This window comes from Chrysochloris asiatica, unplaced genomic scaffold (genome assembly GCF_000296735.1).
Source record: "Chrysochloris asiatica unplaced genomic scaffold, ChrAsi1.0 scaffold00257, whole genome shotgun sequence".
NCBI classification, from domain to species: Eukaryota; Metazoa; Chordata; class Mammalia; order Afrosoricida; family Chrysochloridae; genus Chrysochloris; species Chrysochloris asiatica.
The window spans coordinates 33,265-45,865 of record NW_006408775.1 but is presented as its reverse complement, the minus strand read 5'-3'; the positions used below and the strand labels follow the sequence as shown (position 1 = coordinate 45,865).

The 12,601-nt window shown below is 47.2% G+C and overlaps 2 protein-coding genes across 2 annotated transcripts; one reads left to right on the top strand and one right to left on the bottom strand.

Moving 5' to 3' along the window:
- Window positions 1-115: 115 nt before the first annotated feature.
- On the bottom strand, window positions 116-1,539 carry SNRNP25 (small nuclear ribonucleoprotein 25kDa (U11/U12)). Its single transcript, XM_006873817.1, has 5 exons — window positions 1,414-1,539; window positions 1,081-1,171; window positions 882-987; window positions 528-602; window positions 116-173 (listed from the first exon to the last, which is right to left on the bottom strand). Exons 1-5 carry the CDS (start codon window positions 1,453-1,455, stop codon window positions 116-118), a joined length of 372 nt encoding a protein of 123 aa, XP_006873879.1. The 5' UTR covers window positions 1,456-1,539.
- Window positions 1,540-1,888: 349 nt separating this feature from the next.
- Window positions 1,889-7,226, top strand: POLR3K (polymerase (RNA) III (DNA directed) polypeptide K, 12.3 kDa). Its single transcript, XM_006873816.1, has 3 exons — window positions 1,889-2,001; window positions 6,114-6,201; window positions 7,081-7,226. The coding sequence occupies exons 1-3, from the start codon at window positions 1,891-1,893 to the stop codon at window positions 7,206-7,208; spliced, it is 327 nt and encodes a 108-aa protein (XP_006873878.1). The 5' UTR covers window positions 1,889-1,890; the 3' UTR covers window positions 7,209-7,226.
- The last annotated feature ends 5,375 nt before the right edge of the window (window positions 7,227-12,601 follow it).

Sequence of the window (12,601 nt, the reverse complement as noted above, 5' to 3'; positions counted from 1 at the left end):
AGGACTGAGTTCACACTGATGGTTCCAGACAAGGGAGGAAGGTGGAGGCAGCTGCTGAGGGCAGTGTCCTGTGGGGAAGATCTTGGCCCACAACCCTCTGTCCTTGCAGAGAGGCTCACTTTTGCCTCAGCTTTTTGATGAAGGAAACTTCATCCCGATTGCGGATTCCATAACTGAAAGAGAATGAAAGGGTGTGCTGAGATATGGAGAGATTATTCCCACCTGACACCTGATCTCTGTGACAAAAGCTGAAGAGGAGCTCAGGATGTGGTGCCAAGAGGAGACAGCGAGGAAGCAGCACATCCTGCTCAGCGGTACCTTTCCTTCCACACACTCTGACATTCCTCCACCTGCCTTGGGTAGCCCACAAGGCCTCTGATGTTTCATGCCCGTGAAAGTCAGTCAGGGATTCTGGAGACAGCTCCTCTGGCTGCTCCTTTTAGTCAGGAGGCCTAAGATCTCTGGCAGAAGGCAAGGAGTAGATCCAGGGACTAGGACCAGACCCTCCAGGTATGGTTAGGACTTACTCTCGGAGCTTCTTCTTGTCCTCAGTGAGTTTCTCTCCCGTGAAGGTCAGGTGGTACGTCCTCCACACGTAGGACCTGCAAGAAAGTGCTGATCCCACAGGGCTTCGTAGGGGTCACACAGTGGTGCCAAGTAGGAAAGTGGGGGAGGACCAAGCTCAACCCTTGGATCCAGGATGACCACTTCAGGTCACACTGGAAATGTCTAACAGGGACCCCCAGTGGCCTCTCAGCAGTAAAGGCAGGCGGACAAAGAGCAATTAGAAAGAAGGGAGGGGTCTACGCAAGACTTGCATCAGCCTATCTGTTAGCGGGGCACGTAACCTCCCCACCCCCCCCAGTCTCGGCTCCACTCACCAGCTGATGTGCTGAATGCCTCCCTCACGCTCCTGCCGGAGCTGCACGTATCTCTGGATGGCCTTCTTTAGCTCCAGAACCGTAGCATTCTGCACAACCACCACAGCTGCAATCAAGGACACAAAGGGGTCCAGTCCCTGTCAGTGAGCTCCCCCGGCCAGCCTTGGTGGCCCTGCCGTTCTGACAAAGCGCCACTTACGCATGACCTCTCCGTCCATCTTGCATACGCGGACTGTCATGGCCTGGCCGTATTCCAGTGCTATCTGGGAGTTCACTTCCTCCAAAGTTACCTGCAAAGAGTGGGGTGTTCATCTCATCTCCCCAAGGAACAAAGCAAGCTGAGGGGAAAGACCCTACATATTAAAGCTGCCAGGTTCTCGGCACCCCGACCTCTCGGTTTACCCACACGTTCAGATCTGACACGGATCCAGGATTCAGGAAAGAGGGGCACAGGCAGGAGAAGGCGCTCCCCGAGGACCAACCTAGGGGCCGCAGCGCCCACAAATCTCGGGAGTGCATCCCGGACGCGCACCTGGATCGGCAGATCACAGAGCAGGGGGTCCTGCACCACCATGGCGAGACCTTCCTGGAACACGTCCACCACCTCCGAGTGCGGCAGGGTCTCGTCGTCATCCTCATCGTCTTCCGGCGCTTCGGGCCGTGCCTCAGTGTCTGCCACCTCCAGGTCCGCGTCCGCTTCCAGGATCAGCTCGGCAAGTCGGTGGAAGCAGAGCCAAACGCGTACTTGCGTAGACTGCGGGACACCGGGCGAACCCGGGCGGCCATTGGTGCATCTGATAACGGAGCGGTCGCTAGGACCAATGAGGAGTGCGAGACAGCTTGCCGCAGTGCCCGATGGGAACGCGAGGCCAACGTGCCTATTGGCCGGCTGAGGGGCGGTGCCATGTCTGGGTCAAAGTGAGGTGGGCGTGCGAAAGATCTGAGGCCGCGGAGGTTGTTGGGAGTAGGGCGTCCCCAGGGGCTGCCGGAACCGGGGGGCTTGGTCGCCATGTTGCTGTTTTGCCCAAGCTGCGGGAACGGGCTGATAGTGGAAGAGGGGCAACGCTGCCACCGCTTCGCCTGCAATACCTGCCCCTACGTACACAATATCACCCGCAAGGTGGGTCTCGCCGCCACCCTATCTCCACTTATTCCCGCAGTGCCGAGTCTGATCCTGGTGTTTCGGGCCGGCTCGGAGGAAAAGCTCCCACAGGGCCCCCAGGTTTGAGCCCTGACCCGCTCTGCTTGTTTCTCGGATCTCGTCTCCTCTCTGTCGCTTAAACAGCATGGGCCGCTGGAGTGTCACTATCAGACTCCGAGCGTTGCAGCCGCAGGGCCTTTGCACTGGTGGGGGGTGGCTGGGGCTAGAACCACGTGACTAGGTGGTCGCATCTTTAAATGATTGGGCTACTTATTTGTGCCCATTCCAAAGAGAGGTGACCCAACGGGATGCGGAAATCATCGGACAATCTGTTTGATATCACATGCGAGTCAAGTTTTACTAAAGGTAATACGGAAACAGAACTTCCAGAGGTTCAAGCTGGATTCAGAAGAGGCCCTGGAACGAGGGATATCATTGCTGATGTCTGATGGATCTTGACAGAAAGCAGAGAATATCAGAAAGATGTTTACCTGTGCTTTATTGACTACGCAAAGGCTTTCAATTGTGTGGATCATGACAAGCTATGGACAACATTGTGAAGTAGGAGTATTCCTGAATACTTGTGCTCATGAGGAATCTGTACTTGGACCAAGAGGCAGTTGTTCGAACAGAACATGGAAACACTGAATGGTTTAAAATTAAGAAAGGTGTGAGACAGAGTTGTATTCTTTCACCATACTTATTCAACCTGCATGCTGAGCAAATAATCCAAGAAGCTGGGTTCTGTGAAGAAAAACTTGGTATCAGGATTGGAGAAAGACTCATTCACAACCTGCGATATGCAGATGTTACAACCTTGCTTGCTGAAAGTGAAAAGGACTTAAAACATTTACTGATGAAGATCAAAGAGCACAGCCTTCATTATGGATTACATCTCAATGTAAAGACAACAAAAATCCTCACCACTGGACCAATCAACAACATTCATATCAATGAAGAAAAGATTGAAGTTGTCAAGGACTTCATTCTTCTTGGATCAACTGTCAACACTCATGGAAGCAGCAGTCAAGAAATCAGATGGGGTATTGCATTGGGCAAACGTGCTGCACAAGACCTTTTTAAAGTGTTGAAGAGCAAACACTTCAGCCTGAGGACTAAGGTGCGCCTGACCCAAGCCATGGTATTTTCAATAATCTCGTATGGATGTGAAAGATGGACAGTGAATAAGGAAAACTGTAGAAGAATTGATGCTTTTGAGTTTTGGTGTTGGAGGAGAATACTAAAAGTGCCGTGGACTGCCAAAAGAACCAATAGATCCATTTTGGAAGAAGTGCAGCCAGAGTGCTCCTTGGAGGCCAAGATGGCCAAATTTCATCTCTCATACATCGGACATATTGTCAGGAGGGACCAGTCGCTGGAGAAGGATATCAAATTTGGTAAGGTGGAAGGTCGAAGAAAAAGAGGAAGACCCCCAAGGATATGGACTGGCCAAGTGGCAGCATCAATGGACTCAAGCATGGCAACAGTAGTGAGGTTGGCCCAGGACCAGGCAGTGTTTCGTTCTGCTGTACCGACTCAATGGCACCTAACAACAACTTAAAGTTGCAGCCCCTTCCCCATTTTAGGTTTCCCATGAGACTACTTTTTGACATCCTGTCTAATCATTGGTTCATGTGTTTTGATTACTAATCCTAAAACACAAGCTAGAGGGTGGGGAATTTTTTTTTTTTTTAAAGTTCGGCGCTATAGGATAAACACTACTCAGCAGACTGAAAGGTCGCCGGTTCAAACTCACCAGCTGCTGCTCAGAAACCCTCTTTGGGGACGCTGTAAGTTGGAACCAACTTGGCGGCCCTTAACTACATGGTCTAGTTTGAATGTCAGTGTTGGAGTTTGCAATAGAATGGGCATTTAGTAAAGGAAAGCTGCCTACTGTACATATTACATAGGCCCTGGTGGTGCCAAGGTTAAGCGCTCAGCCGCTAATCATGTGATACAGAGTAGGAAAGAAGGGACGGTGCGCTTCCAGAAAACTACAGGAAAACCCTGTGGGGTAGTTTGTTGGAATCAACTCCGGGCAGTGGGTTTGGTTTTGGGTAGGAGCCCGGTAGCACTGTGGGTTAGGTCCACCGTGTAAACCCACCAGCTGTTCCACTGCAGAAAGATGAGGTGGTCTACTCCTGTCAAGATTGACAGTTTCTGAAACCCTATACATGGTTTCCATGAGCCGGAACTGATGCACTTAGCAACAATACCATGAGGCAGAACCAACTCCGAGCTTTGGTGGGTTTGTGTATTTTGTGTGTGTGTTGTAACTGGACAGTATTTTAGTATTTTTCATTGGTGATGCATTTTGAATACTGTACTCTCAAAAGTGTTTCAAAAGCAGAGAATACCAGAAAGATGTTTGCCTGTGCTTTATTCACTAAGCAAAGGCTTTTGATTATGTGGAGCATGACAAGCTAGGGACAACTTTGTGAAGTATGGGTGTTCTGGAACACTTAATTGAACTCATAAGGAACCTGTACATAGATCAAGAGGCAGTTGTTCAAACAGAACATGGGAATGCCAAATGGTTTAAAACAAGGAAAGACGTGTGCCAGGGTTGTATTCTTTTTCTAATTCAGTCTCTATGCTGAACAAATAATCTGAGAAACTGGATTGTTGTTGTTGTTGTTATGAAGTGCCATCGAGTCGGTTTCGGCCCAGAGTGACCCTGTATAGGGTTTCCAAGGAGCAGCTGGTGAGTTTGAACCACCGACCTTGCAGTTCAAACGACTTAGCAGTGTGGCGCATTAGCCCCCAGCATTGTTGTTGTTGTTAAGTGCCGTCGAGCCCCCAGCATTAGATGAAGAAAAATGTGGCATCAGGATTGGGGGAAGAAATCCTCACCTCTGGAACAGTGAACAACATCCATACAAATGGAGAAGCCTGAAGTTGTCAAAGACTTCATTATACCCAGATCAACCATCAGCACTCATGGAAGCAGCACTCAAGAAATCAGAGGACGTGTACTGCATTAGGCAAATCTGCTGCACAAGATCTTTTTAGAGTGTTGAAGAGCAAAGATGTCAGTTTGAGGACTAGGGTGCTCCTGACCCAAGCCAGGGTATTTTCAGTAACCTCATATGTGATTGAAACTTGGACAGTAAATAAGGAAGACCATAGAAGAATTGATGCATTTGAGTTATATGGTGTTGGAGGAGAATATTGAAAGTGCCATGGGCTGTCAAAAGAACAAACAGATCCGTGTCGGAATAAGTACAGCCAGAGTGCTCCTTAGAAGCCAGGATGTTGAGAGTTCATCTCCCATACTTGGGACATATTGTAGGAGGGACCAGTTTCTGGAGAAGGAGAACATGTTTGGTAAAGTGGAGGGTCAGAGAAAAAGAGGAAGACCCCTTAGTGAGATGGATTGGCCAAGTGGCAGCATCAGTGGGCTCAGGTATACCTACGATTGTGAGGTTGGCCCAGGACCGGCCAGTGTTTCATTCTGTTGTGCATCGGGTCGCTATTGGTCAGTCAGTACCGACCTGAAGGTGCCTAACAACACCTTTCAAAAGTATAGTAAATTTCTGCTGTCTCATTCCTGGTGTTCCACTCCATTGTTCAGCTGTTGTAGGATTGGAGTCTGAAACTATGAGAGGAGTGAACCCTTAAGTAACCTTGAAATTTTAGGGATGTCTGCTAAAACTTGGGAAAAGATGCCAAGTATAACCTTTGAAAGCTCTCTCCACCTGGGTCAGGGGTGTCTGGGCTTCCCAAGGAAGTGGTGCTCTTTGGGTTACATTTGATTTGTTTCTCACATCTTGGATTAGGAAGTACTCTGGAGAGATTGGCAAGGAGGAGAACCACACCTAACCCATTTTGCTTCCCCTGAGCCTCCTAGAGCTCTGCGATGCCCCAAACGATCTCCCTCTTCCTGTGGGCAACCTGATTATAGATTCTTGAAACTGCAATAGAATGTTGGGGCAAGGCCTGGGAGAGCAAGAACTTGTTTTTTATTTATTTCTCTATTGCTTATTGAAGGGAAGGAATTTGGGAAGACACTTTTGGGCTGTTGCAGTTTGTAGGGCCAGGGTTTGTACCAGTCACTTTCTTGGAGCAGCTGATGGCTTTCTGTTTATTAGGTAACAAATCGGAAGTATCCCAAATTGAAAGAAGTGGATGACGTGCTTGGAGGAGCTGCTGCTTGGGAGAACGTTGACTCCACTGCAGGTGAGGGGACGGGAGTCTTTTCTGTTGAAATACCCACAAGGCTGCATGATGCACCTCCATGCCAGAATCTGTCGGTGCTGTGCATGGATCTCTGGACCATTTAGCTTCTCCATGACCTCCTATTGTGGGGCCTTGGCGAACTTCTGCCCTCCGGTTTGTGTGACAATGAATTGGGTTGTACAGTACCTGTTAAAGATGCACTTGGCAGATGGTAGTGATAAAAATTGTTGTGTAAGGAGAAAGCAGGGTCTTTGTAGTTTAATGTAGATTTTAAAAAATACCCAGGAGCATTAACATCTGAGTCAGATAGGTGTTTATTTCACTCGTTTCTGAGTGAGAGAGCTCCCAACCTAACCTTTGTGGTGAGAGGAAGTATTCGTTCAAGGGTAGCATCTGCTGGCTTAGGCTAGCAGGTGCAGCATCTGCCCTGGAAAGATGGAATGTGTGTCCAGGGTTGGCAGCGTTGTTGTGAGAGTGCTTTTAGTTTCTAAGAGAAACAACGAGGGCATGTATTGGGAGCCTGAGGGTCAGCTGCCACAACAGGTTGTTAGGTGGCTCGGAGTGGAATGGCAGTAACCTGGTTAGGAAGTGGCAGGGAATCCTGTAGATGTGGGCCCAGAGTCACCTGTGTTCTCTCTCCATTTGGCCTTCAACCAGATGCAAGCTAAAATAGGGGTTCCTGAGAAGGGAGGAGTGTTTCCAAGATTCCAGGTGCCCCAATTGCCTTCCGGTTGACAGCACCATTCCTGGATTTAACCCTATCTGGGCCCCGTGTGAGGAGGCCAGATTAGCACTCAGCCATATTCTGCAGCTGTCCAGGGCTTGAGCATTGATTGCGTGTAGTCTGATGGGTTATTTGTATGTTTTCCTTTTGGTCAGAGCCATGTCCCAAATGTGAGCATCCACGTGCCTACTTCATGCAGCTTCAGACGCGCTCTGCTGATGAACCAATGACCACCTTCTACAAGTGCTGCAATGCCCAGTGTGGACATCGCTGGAGGGATTAGGGGCCAGGCTGGCCCAGCAGCATTCACACCTGGTTCTGTGGGACTGTGTCCTGCTTTCTGAGGGCTGTGGGCCTTTAATGATGTGACAGAAAGCCAAACCTTTGGGGCAAAGAAACTGGAAGTGTGGTCATGCAGTCCATTTGTCAGTCGGAGTGAACAACTTCATTCATGTCTGTGTATGGAGTTTTTGTGCCGGAGAAGGAACATCTCTCAACTATGTCTGCCTTGTTTAAGGTCCAGATTGTTTCTCTGTACATGTTTTGAGCAATTGACATTCCTACAACATCTTCTCTTGCTCTTCAGTATTTATACAAATGTTAAAGCAAGAAGTATTCACTTACTACGTTACATATTTCTAAATATTAAAATATTATAAAAATTATCTTGTCAAAGTATACTCTGAATATTTAAGTAAAATGAAAAGCATGATACTACCTTCTCTGTGTTTTACAACAGAACTCAGATCACAAGATTGATGGCTCAGTTCTAAACTGGCTGCAGAAATGCTAAAGACATGAGTTCAAATCCACCAGCCGCTGTGAGTCAGAATTGACTTGATGGCTCTTGGTTTAGATACTTGAAAAATTAAATTTAACTAGAAATTTTTGATGGTGGGTTTTTTTGCTTTTTTTTTCTTCACTTTTTTTTAAATTTAAGGTTTTTATTGTGGATTGAGTGAAAGTTTATAGGGTACATCATCAGTTTTACATTCAACAAATCGTACACCTTGTTCCATTACAATGATTATTAGCCCCTCCATGTGCCATCACTTAACAGTATTTCTCTCTATCCACTTTAGCTTTTTAAAAAACAAACAAAAACCCCACGCAGGCATATGTAATAATTTACACCTCCAAAGGGCACATTCTGCAAGTCTGCCTCCTGGCCACCAGTTCTTAGTCCTTCTCTTCTTAGTCCATGAATCTAGAGTCCTCAGCCGCTCCCCCTCTAGATGCCCCCATCTCTGTCTCCATCTCTGGCGCTGCTGCTTCTCTGGATAAGGTCCCGCATTCTATTTGTGCGTTCCTCTCTTGATGGTCCTAGGGTCCTCTGTTTCTGGACTGTAAGATTAACCACTCCCCTGTTTTTGTTATAAAACTTCTACCTTTACAATTGTGACAGTTGCAATTGGTCATGATAACAGTTATTCACTATTGAATCTTAATGAATCTTATCCCCATCTCTTTCTTTCAGACCCATCTAGACAAGATGACAGCTATTCAGTGGGGACTCTTTCTTTCTCCCCATACTCTTAAACAAAACTCCCTCTTGAAACCTTGTAAGCCAGTCACTTCGTGCCTTTATTGTCCCCTCATTTTAGGTAGCCAGTGTCTAAGTTGCCCATCCCTATCTACCCTGTGGAGCGGATAGCATTGATACTTGATGTGAAGACTCTTTCCCTCTCTGTTGGTATTTAGAGTAACTGCCACTCTGAGTATAGGTCAGGTTCATCAAATTCAAGCAATTTACCCTTGTTTCCTTTATCCAAAGGAAAAAAAAAATTTTTTTCCCAATCTTCCTCTAGTTGAGTTCTGATTATCAAACTATCAAGACTAGGTCAAAAGGGTACTGTCTGCAAGTTTGGGTGTTCTTGTGCATCTCCCCTCACTTCATATCAGCTGGATGCTTCACTCTCAGTTCTAGCCCTCTGTGGCTAAGTCCTTGTCCATGGGCTCAAGTGTCCTCAGGTCTCATCACACTTTGGACCAACCAGCCCTTCCTCTTCTCTCTCATCTCCAGGTCAATGAGATTCAATGGACTGGGGTTGAACTCAGCCCATTTCTTCATTGCTGCCTTTCGCCCTCTTCCACTCACCAGTAGACCAATGTGGTCGCCAGTAAGCTTACATGCTTGTTTGTGTATTCTCTTTGAGTTTCAGTCTTACAGGGGAGTTTGTCCTAAAGGCCCTTGATTGCTTGCCTTGATGTCTTCCTGGTGAACAGCTTGCGTATTCTTGTAGTAGCCCGTCATGCTGACATTTTTGTTTTGGGTTTTTCCTGATGATCTTTCTTTGAAGATGTATCTTATGTTACTGTAGCTGTTCCAGTTTGTTTTGGTTTTGGATTAGATTGTTTTTATATTTTTGTGTTAGCTTTTTTCCAAAGAAAGAGGCTACCTTAGACCAGTTGGGGATGGATGGACTGCTGCTTGCTCAGGGCACTGGAATTAAGTTGCTTTTCGAGAGTTGAGGCTCTAAACAATGAAGTCTTGCTTTATTTAATCATGGGTCTTAAATCTCTCTTTGATACAGGTTTTTGCGTTTTTAAGTCTAGTATCTTCCACAGACTTGATGTGCCCTTAAGTTTAGCTTGGTGTATTGTTCGGGTATGGTGCTATAGGTTCATGTGCTGGACTGCAAAGTTGATTTGAACTGCAAGGTTGGCGGTTCAAGCTCACCAGCTGCTCCTTGGAAACGCTATACAGAGTTGCTGTGAGTTGGAACCCACTCAACGGCACTCCAACACCAACCACATAGGAGCCCGGGTACGGCACTGTGGGATACTGCACTGGACCACAAGGTCCAAGTTACAGCAGAGAAAGATAAGGCTTTCTGTACCCACAAAGCTCTGAAACGTCAGAAACCCTATTAAGGGTCACTATGAGTTGGAACCGACCTGATAGCACGTAACAACAGTAACAGTCTGGCTGAGACTTCATTCTGCTTTCTGCACTGCTTGTGAATTATTTCTTTTATTATGGTTTTTAAACATGCCTCCCTTTTAGTTACAGTTCGGTGCCTTAGTTAATGAATCTGGTGGCTTCTAACAGAAAGGTTGGTGGTTCAAACCCACCAGCTGCTCCACAGGAGAAAGAGGCTTTCTGCTTCCATAAAGATGATAACTTTGGAGGCAGTTCTCTGCCTCGTAGGGTCTCTGAGTAGGCTTTAACTCCATGGCAGTGGATTTTGGAGGTCTTCATTGTGATTTCCCGTTTATTATGACCATGTTGCTGTTGGCGCCATCCAGTCAGTGTCAACTCATAGTGACCCTGTAGCAGCTGGTAGGTTTGAACCACTGACCTTGGGGTCCAGTGCATGATCCTGCAGCTCCACCCTCGGGCTCCTGTCACGACCATATTTTCCTTTATAGCTGTGAGCATGTTGTTGTTGTTAGGTACCCACTCAGGGTGACCCTCTGCACAACACTGCCCAGTCCTGGGCCAGCCTCACAGTCGTAGGTACACCTGGGCACATTGCTGCTGTCACTATGCCAGTCCATCTCACTGGGGGTCTTCCTCTTTTTCTTTGACCCTCCGATTTATCAAACACAATACCCTTCTCTAGTGACTGGTCCCTCCTGATAATATGTCCGAAGTATGAGAGTTGACGTCTGGTCATCCTGGCTTCTAAGGAGCACACCTGCTGTACCTGTAACACAGCCCTCGTATGGTCTTCTGGCACTCCATGGCGCTTTCAGTCTTCTCCTCCAACACCATAACTCAAAAGCCTCAGTTCTACGGTCTTCCTCATTCACTGTCCAGCTTTCACATGCATATGAGGTTATTGAAAATACCATGGCTTGGGTCTGTAAGTAAGAGAAAACCGTTGCCATTTCCAGCAACTGGGTCTTGAGGTCACTCCGCATTGATTGTCAATCTTAAACATGAGTCATATAGTTTGGTTTTCTTCATATGTGTAATAATGTATTTATCTTAGATGCAAATGATAATATGTTGTAAAGTTTCATTTCTCTTAGTTCCTCTGTAGAGACTTGGTCTTGTGTTTGCTGGAGCTGGCTGCAGAGTCTGTCTACACGGTGGGCAGCAGCTGAAGCCTGTTGGGGTGGGCTAGCCTTGGCTGGGCTGCTCGGAGTAGACCTGCACACGAGGTGTTCAAGGTCACTGTCAGGCTGGGGCTACCCTCGCTGGCTCTTTTTGTTCCAGGATCCCGTCCCTCATTCGCCAACACTAATATCTCTCCTTCTGGGGTCGTGATGTGCGTCGTGTGTTTTGCTGAGCAGCAATGTGTGGCCCTGGCACAAGAGTGGGAGTAGAAAGTCGTGTTCTCATGATAGCTAAGAATGGGCCAAGCTGGTTATTTGAAGAGGAGAAAAATGTGATGCGTCCCTGGTTGTTGCTTAGTTGTTTGATGGACTTGTGCCTTTGGGACTTTCTCTGTGGCTGATGGTAGGCATCGGAACCTTACCCAAGAGGTGGGGGTGCACACACACACACACACACACTCACATACATGATAGTCAATGCACATACACAATGCATCCCCACACACAATCACATGTATGTATGCTCACGTGTACATATATGCACATGTTAAGTGCTGTCAAGTCGGTTCCAATTCATAGCAACCCTGTATAGGGTTTCCGAGGAGCAGCTGGTGAGCTTGAACCACCCACCTTACAGTTTACCTTGCAGTTCAGTGCATTAACCCAGAGCGCCACAGCAGGACTCCTGTATGCTTGGGTACACATACATGTACTCACACACAGGTATGCACTTCTGTTGAGTTGATTCCGACTCACAGTGACCTTATGTAGGACAGAGGAGAACTGCCCCTTAGGGTTTCCACGACTGTGTACCTTTATGTGAGCAGACACTCTCCTTTTTCTCTGCTGAAGCAGCTGGTAGGTTAGCACTGCTGGCCTTGAGGTTTGCAGCCCAATGCTTAACCTACTGCGTCACCAGGACCCCTTACACACACATACACTTACTGAAATGTGACTTTAATTGGTGCTAGTACATATATCTCGAAGGTGTTTTTTTTTTTTAACCTTTTATTGTGAACTAGGTGAAGGTTTGTAGACAAGATCATCAGCTCGACATTCAGCAAACCGTACACTGTGTTTTGTGTCAGTGATCACAGTCCCTTCCTGCAGCACCGTATATTCACTTCCTCCCTGTGGTGCTCCATCTCCATCTGCATCTTACATCTCACAAATGAACAAGGCAAAAGTATTTGATGTACACTCACAAAGCAAAAGAATGTATACTCATTTAAATGTCCCAAGAGCACATCATGTCAGCCAGTCTCCTGCCCGCGGATACGCAGCCATGGGTTTGGCGATGCCACTTCTCTAGGGAGGGATCTCGCGTTATAGTCACACTCTTCCTTCTTGATGATCCTGGGATCTTCTGTTTCTGAAATGAAAGATTACCTACTCCCTTATTTTAGTTACACATCTTCTACAATTACAGTTGAACAATTGCAATTAATCCTCCTAAAAGTTAATCACAATGGAGACATAAAATCCTGTCACCGTCATTCCCCCATCCCCTTTCACCAGAGCATCTGGGAAAGAGAAAAAGTATTCAGTGGGGATTCTACTGTACCCCCCTCGTTCTGCATTCAGCACACTCTGGAACTTAATGCCTTTGTAGGGCCCTCCTCCCATTTCGATAGCCAAGGTCAATGTCTTGTCCCTACTAGCGTAGTGGTT